The 27,960-nt window shown below is 37.3% G+C and overlaps 1 protein-coding gene across 6 annotated transcripts; it reads right to left on the bottom strand.

Moving 5' to 3' along the window:
• Nucleotides 1-1,899: 1,899 nt before the first annotated feature.
• nap1l4a (nucleosome assembly protein 1-like 4a) lies at nucleotides 1,900-27,752 on the bottom strand. Of its 6 annotated transcripts, XM_061822619.1 has the most exons (14): nucleotides 27,610-27,752; nucleotides 26,780-26,813; nucleotides 26,525-26,597; nucleotides 26,109-26,253; nucleotides 19,774-19,854; nucleotides 17,447-17,581; nucleotides 17,296-17,367; nucleotides 17,089-17,228; nucleotides 15,519-15,664; nucleotides 13,451-13,470; nucleotides 13,241-13,354; nucleotides 13,146-13,175; nucleotides 8,997-9,074; nucleotides 1,900-2,988 (listed from the first exon to the last, which is right to left on the bottom strand). In XM_061822619.1, exons 2-14 carry the CDS (start codon nucleotides 26,793-26,795, stop codon nucleotides 2,947-2,949), a joined length of 1,092 nt encoding a protein of 363 aa, XP_061678603.1. In that variant the 5' UTR covers nucleotides 26,796-26,813; nucleotides 27,610-27,752; the 3' UTR covers nucleotides 1,900-2,946. The 6 variants fall into 6 exon arrangements, with proteins under 6 accessions (XP_061678603.1, XP_061678597.1, XP_061678600.1 ...); XM_061822613.1 differs by lacking the exons at nucleotides 1,900-2,988; nucleotides 8,997-9,074 and having other exon boundaries at nucleotides 13,024-13,175; nucleotides 26,525-26,600; nucleotides 27,610-27,751; XM_061822616.1 differs by lacking the exons at nucleotides 1,900-2,988; nucleotides 8,997-9,074; nucleotides 27,610-27,752 and adding an exon at nucleotides 27,511-27,532 and having other exon boundaries at nucleotides 13,024-13,175; nucleotides 26,525-26,600.
• Between the last annotated feature and the right edge of the window lie 208 nt (nucleotides 27,753-27,960).

The raw sequence follows: 27,960 nt of genomic DNA, 5'->3' as shown, positions 1-27,960 counted from the left end.
CCTCAAGTGTAAAACTCAACACAGCTGAGAAGTGATTCTGCAAAAGGTGATAGGATAAGAAAGGACAAAATCTGGGTCGCTACATAGGACACAAGCCGGGCCCGCCTCCTTCTACACCTCCAGAAACCTCAGACCACTTGGCCTTATCTCCCGTGATGCATTAGGAAAATCTCTGTCCGGGACAGAATTCCTGACATTCTGGTTCTCTTGCATGATGCTTGGCACCCCAGCAAATTCTTCAAGGGTGAAGTCTGCTTTGCTGTGATTGAGGGAAACCATGATGGTCCACTCTTCCTGATTTCATCATAGCCTACTTGAATATGAGTGATTTGAAAATGGCCAGTAACGCCTGTTGACAAGAACTAACACTGGGTAAATACACTTGTTTACAACACCTTGAATCTTATTCATCATATTCCAATGACATTTTGGTTAATTGCATGCTTTCACGACTGTTTCCCCAGTGCAAAGCAAGGGCCATAGAGGCATGTTCCATTGTTGGATCTGAAGGAATTGGGGGAGGTGGCAGGGACCAGATTGAGGGGGGAAAAAAAAAAAAATACAGAACCTCTGACTATCTTTTTGATACATTGAATACTCTGATTCTGGACAGACATTTCTGGACAGACATTTTTTTCTACAGTACTTAGTTTATCGCATGAGTAAACAAAAGAAGCTGTGCAACTGTGTTTTGTATGTGACTTGTCTATATATTGAGAATACGTGACTGCACTTGGGTGATTTACGGAATGGTGTGTTGTAAGAACTTTCAAATATAGGATTGGTTTATTTTTTTGCACAATAAATTACATTGGTGTTATAAATGGTACTTTAAATCACAGAAAAATGAAATCTCCAAAAGTATATGCTCGAAACAGCAACTAGGCCAATGTATTAAGTCAAGTTCAGTGGAATTGACATTCATCTGCTCATTTTGTACATTTTCCTGAAGAACAAACTGCAGACACTGAAAATCCGTGGAAACTTCTCACTTGTGCTGTTTTTTTTTTTTGCCTTTGTGTAATCGTGCTGGCATTTTATTCTAGCCATGCATTGAGGGTTTTGCTACTCTTCGGTTTCCTGACATTCCTTCTCCCCTCTTTTCTGGATACGTTCTTCTTTTGGCATTGGGCTGCAGACAGGATTGAAATTATTTTATTAGTCTTGTGCTTCCTAAAAGTATGCAATAGAAAACAACCTCCTGAATACTGATCCATTATCAAAATGTTAATTTAAAAATGATTGTTAGCTTGGCAGAGACAACTTCCCAATGGCTTAATTTTAAGATTTCAGTTTTATGCAAAATAAGAACACCTCTGGAGTGAAATGTTCACTACACTACTCAAAATATTCAGCTCACTGATCCAATTCCAGGATGGACTGCATTATAAATGTCATGTGAATTTCATGACTTCTTAGCTGACCTACTCAATGTTTCAGTACACCTTGCACAACTTTGCTCTCAAACAAGATGAATGGCAAAATTCCAAGTTTGATATGTGGACCAACAAAGACACTTGTATGCTTTTCTCTAGTTTTCCAGTCACTTTTTCAAGGCATGTCCAACAAAAGTATCCTGTTTGATACCCAAGTCTCTTAAACTGGTGTAGGGGTTTGAGATTCAAATGCCCATTTTCAGCTTCTTAAGAGAAAAAAAAAACTGCTGTGTATTAAAAAGGTCAAAACATCACAAAAGCATTTTAAATTCTAAAATTTCACCCAAAAGCCAAATACCCAAGTTCCGTAAACTATTACTCCAGTTTCCTAAATAGATTTTCTCCATTACAAAGTGAAATGAGAACATTTATCACAGGGTTAAGTTTGACCTACCAGCTATTAAAAAAAAAAAAAAAAAAAAAAAAAAAAAAAAAAAAAAAAAAAATCACTGAGCAAGACATTGACACAGAAATGCGCTTTTCAACTGTGCACAACTTTAATAGAATATCGTTAACTCTGTACAAACTGTAAGCCAACAAGTTAAGGCCGTCCATTAGCGCACGACGCCACAGCTCAGATGCCAACAACCAGCTCGGTACAATCGAGAGAAGCGGGCGCTGACCTGCCAACAGTGGAATCCACAAACTAATTCTAAATGGGAGTACAAAATACATTGGCAATATATTTTCAACAAACCATTCAAAAGCAAACCCATATACAATAAAATATATTTGAGCAACTTTTAATGTTGATTACAATGTGTAAGTGGGCAAACAATGCATGAACATTCAATTTGGCTTAGTAGAGAAGAAAAACACCCCCAAAAAAACTAAATGTGGTTATGTAACAGGAAGGTCAAGAAGAATTCAAATGGTCACGTTATGTGAAAAATGCTTGTTTAAATCAACCACCCACAATGATTTGTTTAAAATCAGAACATGGCAGTTGGTTGTTTGTCTTAAGGGGTGAGCCGCCATGTGGTTTGCTGAAATGCATTCTGCTGCATGAAATAAATAATTCAATGACAAGCACGAGTATGAAAAATTTAAATTATACACTGTAACAAAAAAAAAAAAAAGCCCCCAAAGCCAAGGCAAATAAACTTGGTTCAGATAACTGCTGAAATTACATTTAAAAAAAACTTAAAAAAAAAACCCCTGAGTAACAGATCTATTACAACTCAAGTTTGAAGTCTTTTAGGCTCCTATTTTTTCTTATGGTGTGCTGAGATTTATGGCAGTAATGCACTAAACTCCATTTTACCAAAGGATGGCAAAGACCATGACACTTCCCTGTTTGGAAGGTGAAAAAAGAGGCCAAAGAAGGGCGAAGTGACTAAGAGGGGCAGGGGGTCCATGCACACAGCAAAACGTTTGGTTTGCATACGACTGCATTGGGATGACAGTTCATAGGAGAAGCGGAAGGACAATGGGGGCCGCAAGAGGAGGACTTGCTGATTGGCTGAATTGAAGGAGGACTCCAGGTCTGTGTGTCCACTGGTCACCGTGGTTACTGCTGCTTGCATTCAGCAGGCTGGGTGGGTGCTACTTTCTGTGTGACACAAACATTACACTCGGTCAAGAAGGGGGGCATACGTTTGGCTAAAGGAAAGGAAATAGGTGCAACCCGGGGCTGGGTGTTAGTGCAAACAAAGCCAAAAAAAAAAAAAAAAAGTGCGGGGTTCCTACACATTTTTTCAAAATTTCATACTTTCCGCAGAGACTTAAAAAGAGTTCCCAGTAAAAAAAAAAAAAAAAGTTCAAATGTTCTTAGGACATTTGAGTAAATGGATGTGGATTGTTTATCTGCAATTATCGCAACAAACCTACTTTGTGAAATCCATTAATCCCTTCTAAATTGTACACCTCAACTAATCAACTTATACCATGTTCACCTGAAAAGGGACGTTTATATGGATTTGACAATTTTTGGCAGGGAGTGTCTCAGCATTTGGCAATTTTTGTTTTCTACATGTTGATTTTATCTTCGACCGCCCTATTTTATTTAGTTAACTCTTTGTCTCCTAACTTTTCCATCAACTCCTCAGCAACATCAACCAAAAGGTGTATTAAACACCAACTCATGTAAATGATTAAATCACCAACTGTAGTTTTAACCACTAATTTGTCTTCAGAATGCTTTAAGTTTACTTATCAGAAAATGTGACTGTCCAGTTTCTGTTTCATTATACAATGGAACAGCTTAGTTTGCTGTGGATTTTCATTGGAGTCTGGGTAACCTAAATCTACTTTTGTGTATCAATCATTCAGACTTGTTCCGAGTATCCTACTTCCTTAAGATCCTACATAGTTGGATGCATAGTTTCTATATTTCTTAGTTTCATGAAAACCTAGTAGTAAGTGTCCTCTGTTCCCTTAGTCTATGTATCCTCCTCGTATATGCGTCCTAGTCCATGAATTTGGAACAATGTCTGAAATTCCACAATTGCACAGGAACCCCGAGAGTGGGATGCTCAAGATTTTAGTTGAGAAATCACCAAAAGCACCTCCCTTGATTACAGAGAAATGTAAGCAAAAAAAGCGAGCGAAATGGGACAGAATCAGAGGCAGTTTAAAATGGACTGAGAAGATAGTATTGGGGCAGGGGGAGGGGGGTGCGGTCGGTGGGGTGGCCATTGTTAGTTTTCCCTTACCTAGATATGCATGATTGATTAGGCCTGTGATGGGAGGAGAGACAATGTCATGCACACAGTTGACAGTTTCACAAATCAAGTAGGCTGTCACTACACACAGGAGAGAATTGTTGGGAGCACTCTGTTCAAGAATAGCCCAGCAGAGTGGTCACAGAAAAGAAACAATGTGACAAAAGTAGATAATTTTATGGAAATTGACCAAGGAAATTAAGACTGCTTTTGAATTGTGGTTCTTCACAAACAAACTACTCCAGTTGTATCAGGTTTTAAAGGTTTCTTCCTACAGTTCAATAGGCTTTAGATCAGGGTTACAGAAGTGTTTTTATTTATTTATTTATTTTTAAGTTGTTTTGGGTAATTATCCTCATGCAAGATACTCAGACTGAGCTTTGTGACACAGCGCAACAAATTTTTGACCTGATAGTTTTTCCAATGCACCCTTCAACTGTATGCGCTCTTACGAAATCCCACGAAATAACACGACGTGCCAGAGGAGTAAATTTTAGCCGAGGTCTTAGTTAATTTGCATATGCTCCCTCTTGCCATTGGCATCAGGAGGCGTGCAGTGAACCTCCATGGCTACGCAGCTATACGTCTTCGTTTCACCCGGTGAGACCAGTCCAATGAATGCGCCATCACTATATTGTAGACAAATCCTGGACAGCTGAACTTTCTCCAGGAGAATACTGTAGCTTTAAGTTATCGGCCCTCAACACCCTAAGAGAGGAAAAACCCTTAAAAACACACACCACCGGTGAAAATTATTTGAGACTGAGCTCACTCTTATTTCAAACACTAAAAATATAGTAAAAACAGCAACAAGACTGACACAAAGCACACAGCTAAAATAACGAGTGGTTTCAGAACAACTAACCGTTGTTGAATGGCCCAGCCAGAGCCCTGACTTAAACACAATTGAGCATCTGTGGAGGGACCTAAAAATGTCTGCCCATCAACATTCACCATGACAGAAGTGGAGAGGCTAAGGGCAAAGGATCCCCAAATCCAGCTGTGAAAAAAATTTGTAGCATCATTCCAAAAAGACTCATGGCTGTATTAGCTCAAAGGGGTGCTTTCACTAAATACTGAGCAAAGGGTATAGTTATGGCTATGTGCAATTGCATCATCCATTTTCTTCAGTGCCTTGTGAACATATTCGGACCTCCTTGAACTTTTTGCCACATTTCAGGCTTCAAACAAATATTTTATTATTTTATTTATTTTTTGTCAAGAATCAACAAGTGGGACACAATCGTGAAGTGGAACAAAATTTATTAGATATTTTATACTTTAACAAACGAAAAACTGAAAAGTGTATCAAACTCACTCTAGAAGTTAAGTGAGGATTTCTGAATGATCCAATGTTGACTACTGATGATAAATAGAATCCACCTGTGTGTAATCACGTCTCTGTTTCAGGGGTTTCCTTAAAGTGCATAGATCTTCATAAAGACCAAGGAACACAACAGGCAGGTCCGAGATACTGTTGTGGAGAAGTTTAAAGCCGGATTTGGATACAAAATTTCCCAAGCTTTAAACATTTCAAGAACCGTGCAAGCAATCATATTGAAATGGAAGGAGTATCAGACCACTGCAAATCTACCAAGACCCGGCCAGGCGTCCCTCTAAACTTTCACCTTGAACAAGGACAAGACTGATCAGAGATACAGCCAAGAGGCCCATGGTCACTCTGGATGAACTGCAGAGATCTACAGCTGAGGTGGGAGGGTCTGTCCATAGGACAACAATCAAGTCGTACACTGCACAAATCTGGGCTTTATGGAAGAGTGGGAAAAAGAGAGCTATTTCTCAAAGATACCCATAAAAAGTCTCATTCTAAAATTTGCCACAAGCCACCTGCGAGACGGACCAAACATGTGGAATAAGGCACTCTGGTCAGATGAAATTAAAATTGAACTGTTTGGCCACAATGCAAAACGATATATATGGATTAAAAGCAACATAGCTCATCACCCTGAGGACACCATGTCCACTGTCAACCATGGTGGTGACAGCCTCATGGTTTGGGCTTACTTTTCTTCAGCAGAGACAGGGAATATGGTTAAAATTGATGGGAAGATGAATGGAGCCAAATGCAGGACTTTCTGGAAGAAAACCTGTTGGAGTCTGCAAAAGACTTGAGACTGGGATGGAGATTTATCTTCCAACAGGACAAAGATCCAAAACAAAGCCAAATTTACAATGGAATTGTTCATAAAAACATGTTGGCAGAACTGAAGACTGTTCACAAACGATCTCCATCGAACCTCAGAGCTCGAGCTGTTTTGCAAGGAAGAATGGGCAAGAATTTCAGTCTCTCGAAAACTGATGAGACATACCCCAAGCAACTTGCAGCTATAATTGCAGCAAAAGGTGGCACTACAAAGTATTAATGCAAGAGGGCTGAATAATATTGCACGCCCCACTTTTCAGGTTTGTATTTGTTAAAAAAAAAAAAAAGTTTAAAATATCCAATAAATCTCGTTCCACTTCACAATTATCCCACTTGTTTTTGATTGAGAAAAAGAAAAAATACATATACTATATATATATATATATATATATATATATATATATATACACACACACACACACACACACACACACATAGAGAATGTTTGAAGCCTGAAATGTGGCGAAAGGTTTAAAGTTCAAGGGGGCAGAATACTTTCACAAGGCACTGTATATCAGGGGATGTGAACACTTTCTGTACCTACTGTATTAAGGTTCAGTAAGTTTCTGTGCTGCAGAAGCAAAAGAATCAAAAGATTTTCATGAAAATGTAATTGAACTGTACAAAACAGGGAAGAGATACAATTACATATACAAGGAAATGAGAATGCCAAATCAGCAGTCTCTCTAAGAAGTGGAAGATTGTTGAAACCAAGCCACCATCAGCTTGACCTTCAAAAATTTCTGCCACAATGGGCAAGAAATTTTTTGGAGATTCAGAGAAAACCCCACAGATGAATTCAGCTGAAGTACAGGACTATAAAAAGTTTGAAGTTTGAAGATGCACAATAAAGAGGTACTTGAAATATGGGCTACATGGTCTAGTTGCCAGATGAATGCCATGACTACTCTAATGTCAGAGGGTGAAACACTTTATTAACAATAGACTACACTGCACAGAGACAAGGCTCAAAACCTCTGGAAGAAAATGATTGAGAGTAAAAGTAAGTTTCTTTCAGCTTGTCCTGTTTAGGGGTCACCACGGTGTGTCAGCTCAGATGAACGCTCATTTGTTTTGCACAGTTTTTATGCCGGATGCCCTTCCTGATATAACCCCTCTTGAGGAGTGGAGGCCCCAATGAGAAACAAACTCACGACCCCTGGTTTACCAAACCAATGCTCTAACCACTGAGCTATGGGGCCCCTACAAAGTGATGACACCTATAGTCAACTTTTTGGCCACTTCCATAATGAGGAGTCAAGTATTGTGATGAAAGAACACCATTCCTACTGTGAAACATGGAGCTAGATTACTGAGGTCTTTGGATGTATGAGCTACAAAGGCATGTAAAACGGTTAAAATTGATGGCAAGATGAATGCAGCATGCTATCCCCGCAAAAAAAAAAAAAAAAAAAAAAAGTCAGCCAGGAAGCTGCGCACGTATGCATGCTTTGATACCCCAACATTATTCTGATCCAAAACACAAAGCCAACCTGACCAGTCATTGTCTAGAGCAAAATAAAGTTTCAGGAGTGGCCATTTCGGTCTCCTGACCTCACTGTCATTAAGCCACTCTGGAGAGAGCTCCACCATGCAGATCATACAAGACAGCCCAAGAATTTACAGTAACTGGAGGCCTTTACCAAGAAGGGTTTGTCAGAGGAAAAAGGCACATCCACAACTAAAACTTGTCCAAGATGTCATTGGTGTTAACCGAGGCAATTCACTTAAAAACTGGGGTTATGTAAAATTTTAGCCATGGTATGTAAAGATATTAGCAAAACTGTACATGCCCCTCTACAGTGGGGGGGAGGGTTAGCTAGCTTCCAATTGTGCGACTTCTACTTAAAAAGATGACACATCATGGGTATACCTCACCGTTGAGCGAATCTGAGGTGTGGGGGGCAGAAAAATGACTCTTGCAAATTATGGTGGAAAATAAGTACTTTGTCACCTTACAAACAAGCAAAATTTTTGGCTCGCACATGTAAATTCTTGATGAGGCTCATCTTTTGTTATTGACTACTTATTTTCCACCTTCCATTTTATGAACCGCTTATCCTTACAAGAGAGTGCACACTCAATCACACCTAAGGGGCAATCTAGATTCTCCACTTAATGCATGTTTTTGCAATGAGGAGGAAACTGGAGTGCCTGGAGAAAAGCCACGCAAGCACAGGGAGAACATGCAAACTCCACACCCTGGTCTTCAGAACTGTGGGGCTAATGCTCTAACCAGTTGCTCCACCTTGCCACCTATTCCCCACCCACCATCATAATTGGCTAATAAGTTTTTGTTTCATAGGTGATACCCATAAAAATTACAGGCCTCATGTTTTTTAGAGGAAGAACTTGCACAATTGGTGCATGAAATTACATTTTTGCCCCACTGTACATGCCCTTTCCCTTCTAATTAAAGTACACTGAAATGTTTGCAATACTGTATCTCATGAATCAGTGTTAATCTCACAGTATAATAATTAGGGTAACAGGAGAAAGCTCACTGTATTGTAGGAAGGTTGACTGTACAGGTGGGGCAAAGAAATGAAAGATTATAGAAACCTGTAGAAAATTGATGAATGTTTTGGAATTTTTAGACATCTTATGGATAGATATATACAAACTTCGGTTACATCAGTCCTATAGGCACAGAACTTCGTTATAAACCCAGGACTCCTTGCACTGGCAAAAGCAGACAAGAAGTGATCATATAATCAATGGATTCATACTGACCCTTGGGTCAAAGTCTCCCTCATCGTCATCATCATCGTCGTCGTCATCGTCTTCGTCATCATCATCATCATCTTGCTCCTGATATACATGAAGAAAAAGAAAGTTACCATTAAGTACTCAAGACAGGATCTGCCCTTTGCCAGGATATCTGCCGGTAAAGGGAAGTCCAAAAAAAATAAGCAAAAATAAAAATAGTATAAATAACTAAGGCCACATTCCCCAATTGTTTATTCTAAAACAGGCTCAGTATTGTATCATTATTTCTCAAATAATACAAACTAGAGATTTTGAATGATAATGAAATCAAGATTAATAAATTTCATTGTCTTCAAAACTATCAAAACTCAATTTTATGAAGTTATTCAAACAAACTAACGAGACATTACTCATGCGATGCTGTGTTTGAGAACACTTTCCCCTCATTTTTATATTTTCCTTATTTTTTTTTAATTTAGACTATTGTGAATTTTTAAGAAGCAGTCACTGTTTTTGAGGCTACCGCCTTCATTCACATCACAGCCAGACACCTACCAGGCTTTCTTCGGCTATACCACAGACTCAAGTCACTAACGATTTAAAAAATGTACGGGTGTGGTCAGTCATGTCCACAGATATAAAGTTGTGAGTGTAGTTGGGGATGGAATCTCAACACCATAAAATAATTTACTGAGTTCTTATACCAGAGTATGTAGTTGTTACCTAATACCATAATCATAATTTATCGACACTGCACAGAAAGACATTTTTAAAGAGGTCAATAGACATTCAATTTCAAAACTAAGTATTCATTATGATCAAATCCTTTTATTTCATGATGTATTCTTATAATCCAGCGTAATTTATGGCGCCATCTATTGTCAATCCATTGATGAAAGCTAGCAGATCGATATCTTCCTAAAAATGGGACAAGTTTTCAACTTCAATATAATGCAGTACCACAGGAGAAAATGATCGTTCAATTTTAGAGACACATGGACAGACTAGTCTGTTTGAATTTATATCAACTCAAGTAAATCACAATCTCATACTTATTATGGTTAGATACTGAAACATTACCTGTGTTATATCCCAGGAATGTTTCAGTATAACTGAATTTCCTTTGACATGGCTCATGATGTTGATGACTTTCGACAAACACACTCGCAGTACGTAAAGAAGCTCGGAACATGTGCTTTTGGCATAATTTCTGAACATGCTCAGTACGGTTAACTTGCATTTCCTGTTTACAGGTGAACATTGTGTAAAATCAGGCTTGTTTTGTTACCAACGTTTATGAAATAAACCCATAAATTAATGTCAAGACCAACGTTCCCTTTTTTTATGTGTCTGAGCAAATACACTAAGACCGTGAGCACCCCCTTTGACCACTGTGAGAAACAGATGTATTGTGGTCAGATCAGTGTCATCCATTCAGATTATTCTATCCAGATTATATCAAAGATTCAGATTACAGCATTTAGATTTCCATCAGAATATTTTTAAGAAGAATTTGGGTTTTTTGCAAACTTACAATGAAAATGTCAACAAACCAAGAAATGCAATGCTAACTAAACCAAGCCAACTATGAACTATAAATTCGAAAGGTCATTTGCACCTTTGTTTCATTTTTTATTTAAACCCACAATGATATCCTTGTCTGTTTTTCTTGGTGTAAAACTGATGTATTGCTTTCAGAATATCTTTAGCAATGCATGTTGAAAGCTGAATGACACTCCCAAACAGTTTGAAGGTTAATGTTATGTTGCCTCCTATATTTAAAATACAGAATTAGCTATTTATGCACTGTATCTGTGCTTTCATCCTTGATCAGGCTGTGCCAAGGTGGAATTTTAACATTATACACCATCTCATCCTGTACTTTGTACTTTGGCTTCAGACCAGACCTTTTTTATTAAAAAAAAAAAAAAAAAAAAAAAACTGATCCAGTTTCACCAGTTTTTCCTCTATTATTCACATACCCCTACATTCATTAAAGCAAAAGCACTTTTTTTTTTTTTTTTTTTACTTTTATCATTATAAAGCATAAACACAAGCGGCATGTCTAACTCTTTGCTCTAGGTTGCCCAGACTGTGTTGCTAACTGAAGCACTGGTGGTGTCAATCAGGTAAACTAGCAGGAGACAGTGTGCTTCTACGCTGGATGGGGGTGGGGGTGGGGGGGGGGGTTGTCATGCTGTGGTTCACTGTGCTGGATCAGTTTTCATATGCACTGAGAATGCAATTGCATTGGTCAAGACTACACAAAATAAGCAACGTCTTTCAATATCCATGTATTTCTACTCGTAACAAATTCCACGCATGTGATTTTTCGTGTTCAACTGTGCTGATTTACGAGTGCGATGGCGCCCTCGTTGAATCACAGTGACTGCAGACTAGACTCCAAATGAGAGTATGGACTCATACGCCACTTGCACTCTTCTCGAGAGGCTTTCCCTACCAGAGGGATGTGTGCAATGTTTAAATTTAAGCCATGACTATTTGCTGTGTGTTTTTTGTCAAATTCTTCTAATTGTTTGTTGAAATGCTCAAACTTTCGATCTCCAATGCTGACACGGGCAAGCTGTAGGAGTACTAGGTTTATCACATGGTTAACCCATATGAGGCCTAGTGCACATGTGTCATTAGAAAGACCCAGAGTATCACTACTTTGTGTGTGTCATCATAACAGGAAAACAGTAGAAGGTTTCGGGCAGTTTTGAGGAAAAAAAAAAACTGCAATTTTGATAATCATGTAATCGTAACTAGTCAACTAATCTTGGCAGCCCTAGACACCTATCATGAAAACGTCACCCAACCTTGAAGTGTAAAGGTTGTAAAAGCATTTTTTTTAAAAATCATTGTAAAAGCTGAACGTGGATGCAGCTTCAATTGCGAGATTGTGCAGTGAATGTGACCAAAGATGAGAAAATTGACAAACCTCATCGCCTTCTTCCAGTTCCTCATCAAACTGTATAAACAAAAAAAGTAATCAGCTCATGTTAATTGCAGCAAACATCACATCTTTAGACTCACACTCTCATCATCTTCCATTGCCTCTCCAGTGAAATACAGGACTGCTCGGGGAACTATTCTCTCACGGAACAAATGACCAATCTCAAAGTCAAAAGCTAGATCAGAGTCCTCATCCTTGGGCATAAAAACAAAAAAAAAAAAAAAACTGATCCAGTTTCACCAGTTTTTCCTCTATTATTCACATACCCCTACATTCATTAAAGCAAAAGCACTTTTTTTTTTTTTTTTTACTTTTATCATTATAAAGCATAAACACAAGCGGCATGTCTAACTCTTTGCTCTAGGTTGCCCAGACTGTGTTGCTAACTGAAGCACTGGTGGTGTCAATCAGGTAAACTAGCAGGAGACAGTGTGCTTCTACGCTGGATGGGGGTGGGGGGGGGGGTTGTCATGCTGTGGTTCACTGTGCTGGATCAGTTTTCATATGCACTGAGAATGCAATTGCATTGGTCAAGACTACACAAAATAAGCAACGTCTTTCAATATCCATGTATTTCTACTCGTAACAAATTCCACGCATGTGATTTTTCGTGTTCAACTGTGCTGATTTACGAGTGCGATGGCGCCCTCGTTGAATCACAGTGACTGCAGACTAGACTCCAAATGAGAGTATGGACTCATACGCCACTTGCACTCTTCTCGAGAGGCTTTCCCTACCAGAGGGATGTGTGCAATGTTTAAATTTAAGCCATGACTATTTGCTGTGTGTTTTTTGTCAAATTCTTCTAATTGTTTGTTGAAATGCTCAAACTTTCGATCTCCAATGCTGACACGGGCAAGCTGTAGGAGTACTAGGTTTATCACATGGTTAACCCATATGAGGCCTAGTGCACATGTGTCATTAGAAAGACCCAGAGTATCACTACTTTGTGTGTGTCATCATAACAGGAAAACAGTAGAAGGTTTCGGGCAGTTTTGAGGAAAAAAAAAAACTGCAATTTTGATAATCATGTAATCGTAACTAGTCAACTAATCTTGGCAGCCCTAGACACCTATCATGAAAACGTCACCCAACCTTGAAGTGTAAAGGTTGTAAAAGCATTTTTTTTAAAAATCATTGTAAAAGCTGAACGTGGATGCAGCTTCAATTGCGAGATTGTGCAGTGAATGTGACCAAAGATGAGAAAATTGACAAACCTCATCGCCTTCTTCCAGTTCCTCATCAAACTGTATAAACAAAAAAAGTAATCAGCTCATGTTAATTGCAGCAAACATCACATCTTTAGACTCACACTCTCATCATCTTCCATTGCCTCTCCAGTGAAATACAGGACTGCTCGGGGAACTATTCTCTCACGGAACAAATGACCAATCTCAAAGTCAAAAGCTAGATCAGAGTCCTCATCCTTGGGCATAAAAACAAAAAAAACAAAAAAAAAAAAAAAAAAATCAGTACAGTTTCAAATACAGTTAATATGCTGCTCAGAATGATCTCAACTCACTATTTCATCATCTGGTGAACCTATGGAGGAATAAAATATAAAGAATTATGTTTTTTTAAAATCATCAGCAGATTCACAATGGCTTCTAAAGAATGACTAGAAAGACGTGGAACAACTATTTCACAAAGGCTTGCAAATTTCAAGTTTAAAAAAAAAAGGTTTTAAGTATCTTATTTTTCGTAATTAAGTGCATCCTGGCTTGTGTGGACTACTTCCACAAACAAGGCTGTGAACACAGTGGCACAAGTTTACTAAAGCAGTGTTGCCAAATGAACAACCTTTCCTTTAATGAAGAGTTCACGTAGAGAGATGTCAAGTGTTAAAATTTCACCAAATTTTATTACCCAGATACACAAGCCAATTACAGAACACAGACAACAACCATTCACACCTAAGGACAATTAACTTTCTAAGTCACCATGCATGCTTTTGGAATATGTGGAGTAAAAATGTCAACATGATAAACCTTTGGAAATATATTTACCGATAAAAAAGGGGACGTGTTACTTATTTCAGCAGCTGTGTGTATACAGTGGGTATGAAAAGTATCGCTGGTATATGCAGCCATTTGCTAAATCTCTTCTCACCCCCTCCCACTCTCCACCATATACACAGCAGCCTATATTGACAGAACACAATTTTTTGTAATTAAAAAGAAAAATATGACAGCCATAAGTATTCTTGCCTAGTATTTAGTAGAAGCACCCTTTTAAGCTAATTCTGTAAAGCCATGAGTTTTGGGAATGTTGCCACAAGTTTTTTCATATTGATTTGGAGGATCTTCTGCCATTCTCCCTTACAGGTCCTTACAATTCTGTCAAACAGGATAGCTAACATTGACTGATAGCCATTTTCAGGTCTCTCCAGAGATGTTCAATTGGGATTAAGTCAGGGGTCTGGCTGTACCTTTCAAGAACAGTCACTGAGTTGTTCTGAAGCCACTCAGTTATTATAGCTGTGTGCTTAGGGTCCTGCGATTGGCTGGTAACTAGCTCAGGGTGTACCCTGCCTCTCGAAAGTCAGCTGGGATAGGCGCAACTGCGATTAATAGGTAAATATTCTACTGCAAATGTTTTTTTTTCCCCCATTAAAAAAAAAAAAAAAAAAAAAAAAATTCAAGATTTGTTCTTAATTCATAACAGTGAGGAATGGGCTACAGGAGAGTTTATTTTTGGGCGCAATCCAATGTTTTACTGGTCATACTATAGAATTTTGTGCTTAGGGGAATAATGCTGAAGGGGGGAAAAAAAAAAAAAAAACCTTCACCTGGGGAAAAAAAAAAATGCATTGTAAATCTCAATGGCAAGATGTGTTTGAAACATACCCCCCCATCATTCAGCCCTAGTGTTTGAGAAGTATAATTTTAATTGGGCCCACATCCTCTCATCCCCTTCACAGTAATGAGGACTGGTTAAATTTGGTTAATCTTTTTTTAGCCACAAACACGTGATTCTGTGGCTAACTACACCAGTGTTGCCAGGTGATTTTTAAATACTGTACAGTTAAGCCACATTGGCTAAGAGGTTTCATGTAACCTGGTGCCAACACTGAATCAGACATCAGGTCACCCAATCAAGACATCTCGGATACACAATCAGAAGGGGATTATGAAAACATCGATCCCCACTGGATGTAAATTACTACATTGAATACGTACATGGAAATATCAATAAGACTTCATCTACCCCTTAAATTGACTGTACATAGATTAATTTATGTTGCTGCTTAAATATATTTTAAGAATTAAATGGGAAAATTATAATTGCAAGTTCCACACGTTAGTCTGGGACCTGCCACAAAATTGACACTTGTCCAGCATTTTAGCAGTCTACCTAAAAACAGCCCAGTTTAAGTAAAACTGTGGCGACCTCTAGTGTTGAGTTTAACTTAAGACCAGCAAGTTGCTCGCGAGCAAGTGTAGACATGGAAAATGTTAGCTCAAAGGATGCCAACAGCTTGCTCAAGCTACCAAACTCGTCCATTCAGAATTGACAAATACTGTATATTACTGCTTTGAGTAATATAGAAACAAGTACTGAATGAGTCTACACACCTGCTCTGCACTCACCTTTGACAGGGTTGAAGAAGTTGAAAAAGGACAGGTTAGAAACCTGTTTGGTGACTGTACGGACAGTGCCACGACCTTTGTGCTTTTGCTTCTTCTTGATCGTTTTCACAGTCACATCCTTTCCCTTCTGCCAATCAATCACACAGCTAAAGGGGGAAAACAATGGCATTTATTCATAGTATTCTAGTAGTCATCGTAGAGACCCACATTGTACCCCACAGGGCATCCTCAATTGTTATATTGGAGTGGCTGTAGAAATGCTCTATGTATCATTAAAGAAAAAAATGAAAATTAAAAAGTCTCCCAAATACCACTTCAAGGTAATTTAAGACTTATTGAAAAACATAAATTCAATAACATTCCAATTTTCATTGACTTGAAAATTCATTAATTCAACAATGTTAACTACTGTGGGTGAATTTTACAATGGCCAAGTATGCACACTCCTTGAGCTATAACCTTAGCGTGGTGGTGGTGTTTGCGTAGTGATCATAGGAATAGTTGCGAGGTTTATGTTCCCCAAACAGATTTGAGGTGAGGGACCAGACAAAGCACAACTAAAAGACCCAACATCAACTGATGAGATTTTCCTCTCACCCTGATGTGGGGGTACCCTATTCCAGCCAGGCCCAGAGGTGGGGCTAAATGGCAAGCACCCGGTGGCGGTCTGCACCTTAATTCTGAAGAGGCAGCGTAGGACCACTGCAATTGGATCAGGTGCAATGTTAGCTGGGTAGCGGCTGTAGGCGGGGGACCTCGCCAGTCTAATTCCCTGCAAGAGAATCTAGCACCAAGGATGTGGAATATCCCCTCTATGGCAGAGTGAGAGAGGTCGCGAGATTCCGCCTGCACAGTCAGGTTCCCTTTGTGGCATTCTTTGACATCCGGTTGTTGTCTTCTTGAGAGGGGTTGGACTCTCAACCAATCCGGGATTCCCTTGATAAAGAGGTGCCGAGCTGGCATGGCCGTACTTATTCAACCCAGTAGATGGGAAAATTCCCTTCCTCCACCTACGGGAGGAGGGTTAAGTGTTGTTTGTGCCAATGCACCAAACATCAGCATCGAGTACCAACTCTCGCTGGATTTCATTGGAAAGTGTGCTAGAGAGTCCCTTGCTCTGGCTGAGAGACTCAGATTGCCATTCTTAGAGAGACCTTGGAATAGGAGGAGTACTTGGGAATGCCACTGCACGTAAAAACCAACCCAAGCACCAACACAACTTTCACAATTTTAAGGACTTTGTGCAACCAGAGCAAACATTTACTTGAAACATCTTTCTGGGACCGACTCTTTTCTGCTCCTTTGCCCACTGTTGCTTTCGTCATTCATTTTGTTAAAACTATGAGGTTTTTCCCCCTTTGATTACATATAGTTCAGAAATCAATGAAAGGTGTGTCCATACTGCATTCGCATCAGTTACATATATGATTTATAGCCAATATTTTGCCATATTGGCCCTGCGTCGGATACTGAGAAAAACTAAAATCTGAAATCTGATGTACTGTTCACAATGACATGGGGGGGGGGAGTAATGTAATTTAAGGAACCTGCAAATGCACTCGAGTCTCACCCGGTACAGTCGATGATCTCTGGGCCTTCGAATGAAAAAGGCTCTGAAGCATCAGGCTCACACTTCATCTTGTAGACCTTAGTGAGGACTGCATTGGTAAAGTAGCTGTTGGGCTCAAAGTGGAACTCTAGTGTAAAACTCTGAAAAGACCAAAAGAGGATTAGAACATTTGATATCTGTGTTTTCACCCAACAGATGAATACTGACCATGTACTGTCCTGGTTCAGAAAACTTAACTTGAATATCTTTCAAGTGCTTGAGGATGGGCTCATCATGTTCCTAGCAGAAAAACATTTCAGATAAAACTCGAAAAATGTTCTGAGAGAATACTGGCAGGTAAGTAAAGAGGTAAATATACTTGGATCATGTCAGTGAGCATATCTGCATTCCTTAATATGGTGAGCCAGAAGTCCGGGACACCTTTTGGATCTTCCGCTGGTGCAGAATCTTCCTTTTTTGCAGGGTCGATAGCTAATTTTCTCTTCATCTGCTCCTGTACCATTAGGACAGAAAGGTTTAGTTTAAAAAAAAAAAAAATTTCAGAAATGTGCATCACTGGTAGCCTTTCATATTAGTACTAAAGAAGCAGCTGTTTGAAAAAGGTTGATGACCCTGCTATACAAGAGAGGGGCTCTATACTGATTTTTTTTTTTTTTTTAATTGTAATTAACTTTAAAGAACCAAGAGGGTTACCCTACATTCAAGCATCAGCCAAATTATTTTAGACAATTACTGAAGTCCCTGACTTAGTATAATTTATTTTTTTAAATGCAATATCCTAGAGTAAAATCCACACCCACCAAAATTTACTAGAAAAATATGTAAAACCGTTTTATGATGTACATCCATGACTTTCAATCTGTTGATATATCTTATTTAATAAATGTTCATGGTGACCCCCTTATTTGTTTTTCAAGTTGATTAATTTCATAAGGTTGACTTGTTCCTTAGTAATTTGTATGAACAACTGTGGCAGACCCTACTGCTTAATTTTAACAATGTGGTTTGAGAGGTATTTTATTATTTTAGTACCTCTAAAATACTACTGTTAAAATTAAAGGGAGCATCATCGCTTCAATACTTAGAATATAGGAGTAGGGGACCTTTAACATTTTAAATGTGACCCTAAATATGTATGATAAATCACAAGATTTTAAACATTGATGGGATTGTTCAAAACATCTCATTTCACTTAGAAGGTGTTTAACTTACTATCTGCATGTGTAATGCATAGTGTAATGTGCATTTTACATGAGAAATAACTTTTATTGATCAGAATTTTGCTGCTTGGAGGATATGCCAGAACAGATGTTTATGTAAATGTTGCACCCTAATTAGGGATGTCGACCCCCCAACTTTTTCACTTCCAATCCAATTCCAATATAGAGCCTTCAATTTCTGCAGATTTGTCCAATCCAATTTCAGCAATAATCATACACGGTTTATTTAGTGGCATGGAATGTTGGAAAAGACTTGAAGTTATCATTAACCAACAGATTACATAGAGCAAAAATATACTAACTACAACTGAATAAAATATTTGCAAATCCTGAGAAATTAATACAAATTTTAAAATCCAACTTAATTGAGCATATAAAGTGGTACCTCTAACTTATGAACGTCTCCAGTAATGAAAAATTCTGGTTATGAAATGCCTCCTTGGAAAAACAGTCTCAAGTTACAAAGGAAATTCAGGATACGAAGAAAAAAAATAAATTAAAGCGCTGATTTCCCAAATTCCACTGAACGTAAACATCCTGTATCTATGTTTGTGTGGGGTGACAGAGCTGCTCTCCCAGTGGCTATCGCCATAGCATCTTCCTAGCATCCCATTGTCTCGGAGGGACGTCAATCTTTACCCATGATGCTTTTCGATTCCCTTGACACTCAACTGTCACACAGTCACGCTAGCGCTGTCATAAGATGACGCACCTTGGAAAAGTACAACTTTTTTGTTTGTGATTTTGTCAAGTTTATTCATCCTTCTCCACCATGGGCCCCAAGAAACTTGTGGAATTAAGTTCTGCGTGGGTACATGTTTTCTCTCAGTTGTGCTAGTTTGCCTCCTCCTCTGTTCCCAACGATGGCTTTTGGTTGTCACTCACCGTTCTCTTCAGTCACCCAACGCTGAAGGTAAATGAACAATTTTTTTTTTTTTAATTAATCTTTACAATATGTACTTTGAATGCTTTGGCACGTGAGGGGTCTTGGAACGGATTACACTATTTATGTGTAAAATGTGCTGCTTGTGAAAAAAAAAAAAATTCACGTGACGAAAAAATTTTCAGAACAAAATTAATTTTGTAAGAGGTACCACTGTACTACAAACTTCTTGGTAGTTCATTGTTTTTTGCCTGGTGAAATAGTCAGTGGAGGCATCAAGGAGGGTAAAAAAAATAGCAACAGATCCTGGAAACATTGAGTAACCTCCACCTTTGGATGCTGTGGTAACAAAAGCCACAATAGTCACTTGCATAGGACAGAAGCCCCCCCCTCCTCTCGAAATTGTGCAATTTCATGGAAAGTACCACTATATACACTGTATTCTGTACGTTGTAACTCATTAACCTATGTATTGTGACCTAAGTATGTCAGATCTTAATTGTGGTGAAAAAATGATCGTTTAGTAAAAGTAGAGTTATACTCTTAGTAGTAAGAGTAATCCTAAGAAAGAACACAACTTACAGTTAGTTCCTCATCTTTGTCACTGCTCCACTCACACTCAGCATCTGTGGGTTCCACTGTGCCTGTGACAAAATCTCTTCGCTGTGAAACAGACATGAAAATGACTATTATAGCAAACAAAGGGTATGAAAACGGTCAAAAAAAAGTCTGGATGGATCCCTAGAGTTTATTTTAACAAATTATGCAAAATGAAACATTGAAGAGTATCATAAGGCAAATATACATATCTTCACAGAAAAACTCAAAGTACATGATATACAAATAAGATGAAAATTAAATTTGACTAATTTCTTATTTTTCCTCTTGCTTCCAATTTAAACTAAGCCCATATCCACCTGCATCAAACTCTGCCACATGAATTCTGGAAAATGGTTGGCTCGTTTCACTTAGTTTTTCACTATAATCAACCTGAAAGGCTAATCCCAAAAGCACCCTCCGGGGAAACATAACATATAATATTTCAGTTTTTAATTGTCAGTTTCTGAATTTGAAGTTAGTTCACAAAATGTGACATAATCCCTAGGATTGTTTAATATATTTAATTAATAAGATGTACAAGCAGATCAACTCTTGTTGCGCGTTTCTGCTGGGACCGCAACCAGAACTACGACGTGCAGCACCTTCAACGCAAAAGGAACAACCAGTGCAGCAAATACGACACTGGCTTATGTGATGACCAAAAATGCTGCTTAAACGCAAGCCTAGCAAAAGAGGATGTTCCGGTCCAGAGTTGATTTGAGTAGACAAACATTGTACTGAAGTAACAAAAATGTGACAACTTAAAAAAGCCGCCCCATCCCCCACCCCAAAATGAGTAAAAAGTATGTCGTGACAAATATTCAAGCACTAAGTAAATAGTGAGTAACTTCAGTTTTTTTCAATACAGCATGAAAATCAATTCAAAATAGAATGCCCATTTTCTGAGCCGCTTATCCGAACAAGGGTGATGGGAGTATTGGAGCCAATCCAGCTATCATTGTGCAGAAGGCAGAGAAAGCTGCAGCTGGCTACAAGTATGGATGCAATAGGTGGCAACAACAGGAAAATGAAATGTGAACATTTTGAGAGAAATAGTCTGTCATCAGCAAAAAGGGCAGTGGAGGGGTCATTATGAACTATTTTGTTTTTTGATTGGTGAATTTAGTTCAAAATTTTTGTAATAAATAATTTTCAACTCAATGTTGAACTAGTTTGCATAGAAAATGAACTTTCCCCAGAGAATTATTACCAGTACTTCACCTCATAATATATATAGTAAAAAGTATTTGAACACCTTGCTATATTACAAGTCCTCCCACTTAGAAATCATTCAATAAAATAAAAAAAAAAAATCACAATGTTTTTTTTAATGATTTGTGTGGTACAGCTGCAAATGAGTATTTGAACACCAGTCTATCAGCTAGAATTTTGACCCTCAAAGACCTGTTAGTCCACCTTTAAAGTCCACCTCCACTCCATGTATTATCCTGAATCAGATGAATCTATGTGAAGTTAACTGTATAGACACCTGTCCACCCCATACAATAAGTAAAAGTAAAAAAGAGCTGTCCAAAGACAGAGAAAATTGTACAACACCACACGGCACGAAAGGGCTACAGAGAAATTGCCAAGCAGCTTGGTGAAAAAAAGTCCACTGTTGTAGCAATTATTAGAAAATGGAAGAAGCTAAAGATGACAATCTCTGAGTGGCGCCCCATGCAAGATATCACCTTGTGGGGTCTCAATGATCCTGGGAATCAGCCCAGGACTACACAAGAGGACTTTGTCAATGACCTGAAAACAGCTGGGACCACCATTTCCAAGGTGACTGTTGGTAATAGTGTCATGGTTTGAAATCATGCATGGCACGGAAGGTTCCCCTGCTTAAACCAGCACATGTCAAGGCCCATCTTAAGTTTGTCAATGACCATCTGGATGATACAGAAGAGTCAGGGGATAATGTTTTGTGGTCAGATGAGGCCAAAATGGAAGTTTTTGGTCATAGTTCCACTAACTGTGTTTGGAGGAAGACAAAAGATTAGTTCCATCACTGTAATAAGGAGAGGAAGACCGCAGCCATGTATTGTGACATTTGGGGAAGAACCTCTTTCCCCTCAGTCAGAGCACTGAAAATGGGTCGCGGCCGGGTCTTTCAACATGACAATGACCCGAAGCACACAGCCAGGAAAACCAAGAAGTGCCTCTGTAAGAAGCATATCAAGGTTCTGGTGTGGCCGAGCCACTCTCCAGACTTAAACCCAATAGAAAATCTTTGAAGGGAGCTGAAACTCCATGTTTCTCAGCGAGAGCCCAGAAACCTATCTGATCTAGAGAAGATCTGCGTGAAGTAGGCCAAAATCCCTCCTGCAGTCTGTGCAACCCTGGTGAACAACTACAGCAAATATTTGATTTCTGTAATTGCTAACAAATGCTACTGTACCAAATATTAACATTGGTTTTCTCAGGTGTTCAAATACTTATTTGCAGCTGTATCACACAAATCATTTAAAAAAAAAAAAAAAAAAAAAAAAGCATACACTGTGACTTCTGGATTTTTCTTTTTATATTATCTCTGTCACAGTGGACATGCACCTACGATGAAAATTTCAGACCCCTCCATGATTTCTAAGTGAGAGAACTTGCAATATAGCAGGGTGTTCAAAAACTATATACATATAATATATATACATACATATACATATATACACATACATATATATATATACATACATATACATATATACACATACATATACATATATACATACACATATACACATACACACATATATACACATACATATTACACACATACATAATATACACACATATACACACACCATATACACATATATACACACATATATATACACAAACACACAATATATACACATATATATACACATACATATATATACATACATACATACATATACACCTACATATATATAACACACATACATATATACATACATCTACATCCTATACATACATTACTACATACATACATATATACATACACACATACAATACATATAACATAGACACCACATACATACATATATATATACACATACATATACACTACACAACATACACAGACCACACCACACATATACACAGACATACCACCACACACACATATACACATACATACACCCACACTACTACACATACATACCACACACACACACATTTACACATACACACACATACACACACCACATTACACACACACATATACACATATATACATATACCACATACATATATAACATTATCAGAGTATAACATTATACATAGACAGATATACATACACATATATACATACACATATAGACATACACATATATACATACACAGATAAGACAACCATATATATACACACACATATATATACACACACATATATACACACACAGATTATCACACCATATTATACACACACATATATACACATATATATATACACATATATTAACACATATTATATACACATATATATACACATATATATACACATATATATATACACATATATATATACACATATATATATACACATATATATATATTTCCAGTTTTGTGCAGCGGTGACCACATGCCCGTGTACATATATATATACATACACATATACACATACATATATACACACACACACACCACACACACACACACACACACACACACACACACATACACACACCCACATACACACACACCATACACACACCACCTACACAACACACACATACACACACACCACTACACACACACACATACACACACACACATATACACACACACACATATACACACACACACATATACACACACACACATATACCACACACACATATACATACATATATACACATATACATACATATAACACAATACACATATATACAACATATACCTACATATATACACATATACTACATTATTACATATACATACATAGACAGACATATACATACATATATAGAATATACATACACATAATACATACATATTATATACATATACATACACATATACATACATATACATACACATATACATACATACACAGACCATATACATACATACACATATAACATACATACACATATACATACACATATACCTACATATATACATACAATATATTACATACACATAATAACAATACACATAATTACTACCATATATATACCTACACATTATAACTACACATATATATACAACACCTATATATACATACACATTATATACATACACATATATATCCACCATCTATTACACACACATATATATACACATATATGATACCCATATATATATACACTATATTATACACTAGAAATAATACACATATATAATACACATATATATAGACACATATAATATACACATATATATATAACACATATAATGATATACACATATATATATACACATATATAATATACACATATATATATACACTCTATATATAGTTCCAGTTTTGTGCAGCTGTGACCACATGCCCGTGTACATATATATATACATACATATATACCATATACACTATCACATACATATATACACATATTAACACATACATATATACACATATACACATACATATATACACACACACACACACCCCACACCACACACATACATATATACACAACACACCCACACACACTACATATATACACACACCACACCACCACAACACACACACATCTACATAATATACTAATCATATACATTCACACCACAAATATATTACATATACATACATATATATAACATAGACATACATATATATACCTATCATACATAGATATACCGACCATACACATATACATACATATATATACATATACAACAACACACAATACAACACACACATAAAACACATAGACACATATACATACATATACATAACATATACAGACTATACATACACATATACATACCATATACATACACATATAACATACACATATACACAGACACATTACACACACATACCATACATAACACACATATACACACATATACACCATATACACACATAACACACATATACACACCTCTACACACATATACATATATACACATATACATAATATATACTATATATATATTAATATATATAATATATACATATATATATATATATATACATAATATATATATAAAAATACATATATATATTATATATACATCTACATACATATTACCTATACATATACATACTATTACATATACATATATACATGAAATTTACATATACATATATACATATATAACAGAGACACATACCTATATACATTTCACCGACATATATACATATACAACATATATACATATACACACCCCCATAAACACATACAAATTACATATATACCATACATATATACATATATATATACATTATATCATATATATACATATATACACATATATACAATACCACATATACACATATACACATATACACATATACACTATACACATATACCGATATCACATATACACATATACACATATACACATATACACATTACACATATACACATATACACAATATACACATATACACATATACACATATACACATATATACATATACACATATATACATATTACATACACATAATACAATATACATATATATACATAATATACATACAATATATAACACATACATATACATATATATACATACATACATATACATATACATACATAATATACATATACATACATACATATACATATACATACATATACATACATATACATACATATATATACCATACATACATATATAACATAATACATACATATATATACACATATACATACATTAATACATAACATACATATATATACACATACATATACATATATACATATACATATACATATATACATATACATATACATATACACATACATATACATACATATATACACATATATATACATATACATATATACACATACATATACATACATATACATACATATACATATACATATATATATATATTTCCAGTTTTGTGCAGCGGTGACCACATGCCCGTGCTGTCAGAATTCACTATTTCGATCAGGAAAAACATGTGTGCACCAGGCCTTAGACTAAGATCTGCACACACAGGTGCAGGCAAACTTAACTGTCAATCAAAAAGAGCAACTGAGAACAGTTCTTGTCACTTGCTCTGGAAATAGCCTTGACTGACAAAATAGTTGGCTATCTCATTGGACGAGTGTAGCTAAATTTATGCCTGATCAGATACACATCTAGTGCCATCTTTAGGTGATTGTTTACATTGGCAATTAAATATTTTAAAAATAGCTATCTTGAAGAGTACCTTGTCATATAGTGGCCGATAGAGCTCAGCATACTTCCTCTCCAGTTCATGGACCTCCTCGTAAAATTTGGCTTCAATGTGGGCAGACTGCAACTGAAGCCTTTTCAAGGCATGCACCCGCCTCTTCACCGCTTTAGGAAGCGTACTATATGGCAAATGGTAAAGCAAAGTGAGTTTTGAGGAGTCACTTGTCAATTTTTCATTCCTGGATCTTTAAAAAAAAAAAAATTAAAAAATTCATTTTTCATTGTCAAAAACACCAAAATATTTGTAGTTAAAACATTGCAGTTTTACTTTAGGAGTCAAACCACATTAAGCCACACAGATATAATTGATTGGGTATGGAAACAAAAGCAGGACCTCACTGCCATTCTTTTATGTAATTTTCATATAACCTACAATGCAACTGAACCAACCTTTCAAATGCATGGTAGTTCACGGGTTTGTCCATCTGCCCGGCAGGAGTCTGTAATCCCGGCTCCCCTTTAGCTGCTTAATAAAAATACATTAGGTTGCACTTATAATGATGGACAATAGATGCAATGGACTCATTAGGCCATTAAAAAAAAATTCTTTGTAAAAATTGTATTAAGACAACCTCTGAAGCAAACACAAGGAAATAACCCCGTTTCACCAGGGTGGACAATTACAGATTAAGAAATTATATTCACCTTTATTGACATCCATTAGAGTTGCTGCTCCTTCCTGCAATTAAAAAAAAAATCTAACAAGAGTAGCGAAAGTAATCGAGTCTACGTTTCCTCATGAAATTACTCGAGAATCTCATCTATGGATGTAGGTCTTGGAAACAGTCATTCACTCAAGGCCGCTGGTTGCTGAGTCATTCGGTCCGGCATGTGCCACAAAGAAAAGTACGTTATTACAAAGCGGGCAACGCTCGAGCAAACAGGTGTGTGACGGGCACTGAGTTCCAAACAAGCGCAGGCCGGTGACGCACTGACACGCTGCTCGGAGCCCAGCTTGCCTCCGACGAAAAAGTTAGCGTTTACTCGCGAGTGAACGTGACAGTCACAGTCATAGCAACATAAGACACACTACACCATTTTGAGCGTTTGACACGTTCGGCAGCAATTAAAAGTGATGTGTGACGAACAACAAAGTACGAGGCAACGTGCCGTGACCTATTAACGCTGACAGAGGAAAGGGGCGGGGGTGGGTTAATTGTGTAACATTCATAAACGTCGGGTAGGGTCACTCAGAGTAAACGATTGACTTCATAACTACGATGGGGTTCCATTGTAGTGACAAGGTTAACACAGCCCGATTATATACAGCTGTTAGCTCTTCGCTAGCAGCATGGATAAGCTAGTCGTTCTTGGCTATCGTGTTAGCACTGACCCTCGTTGCTAAAAGTAGAGAAAGCAATTTTACGGCAGTTCACCTGAAAGCTTTTTAAGAGTGCGGTAACTCACAGTACAACAGCAACTACTTGTCACGCATGCTTAGCGACGATTGATTTTTATTATTTTATTTTAATTACCTGTGACGTTTGGCGAGCGAGTCGCAGCCCTCTCACGTCTTAGATTCTTCTTCGCTGCTCTGACAGGTGCGATTTCAGCGATGTACTACTTCCCTCTATCGAGTCATATTAGTATTACTTTGTGACCCCAGACAAGCGGAAGTTAATAGCTGGATGGGTGCGATATGGATGCTTATCAAAAATTAAAATTACGCTTTCGTTTTTCAGGTGCTTTATCCTCCCTTTGTTTTCTCAACCATAAATAAACGTGTAAAGATCGATTTGTTTCACGAAGATTTTCAAGATGATGATTTTTCATGATGATGATGATGATGACCATGATGATGATCATGACGATGGTCATTATGATGT

Source organism: Syngnathoides biaculeatus, chromosome 6 (assembly GCF_019802595.1).
Source record: "Syngnathoides biaculeatus isolate LvHL_M chromosome 6, ASM1980259v1, whole genome shotgun sequence".
NCBI lineage: Eukaryota > Metazoa > Chordata > Actinopteri > Syngnathiformes > Syngnathidae > Syngnathoides > Syngnathoides biaculeatus.
This window is presented reverse-complemented; position numbering and strand designations above follow the sequence as displayed.

Coding starts and splice junctions, on each gene's coding strand:
- nap1l4a (XM_061822619.1), bottom strand. Junction 26,254..26,524: donor AACTACCATGCATTTGAAAG/GTTGGTTCAGTT, acceptor TTTGCCATATAG/TACGCTTCCTAAAGCGGTGA. Junction 13,355..13,450: donor GTTCACCAGATGATGAAATA/GTGAGTTGAGAT, acceptor TTTATGCCCAAG/GATGAGGACTCTGATCTAGC.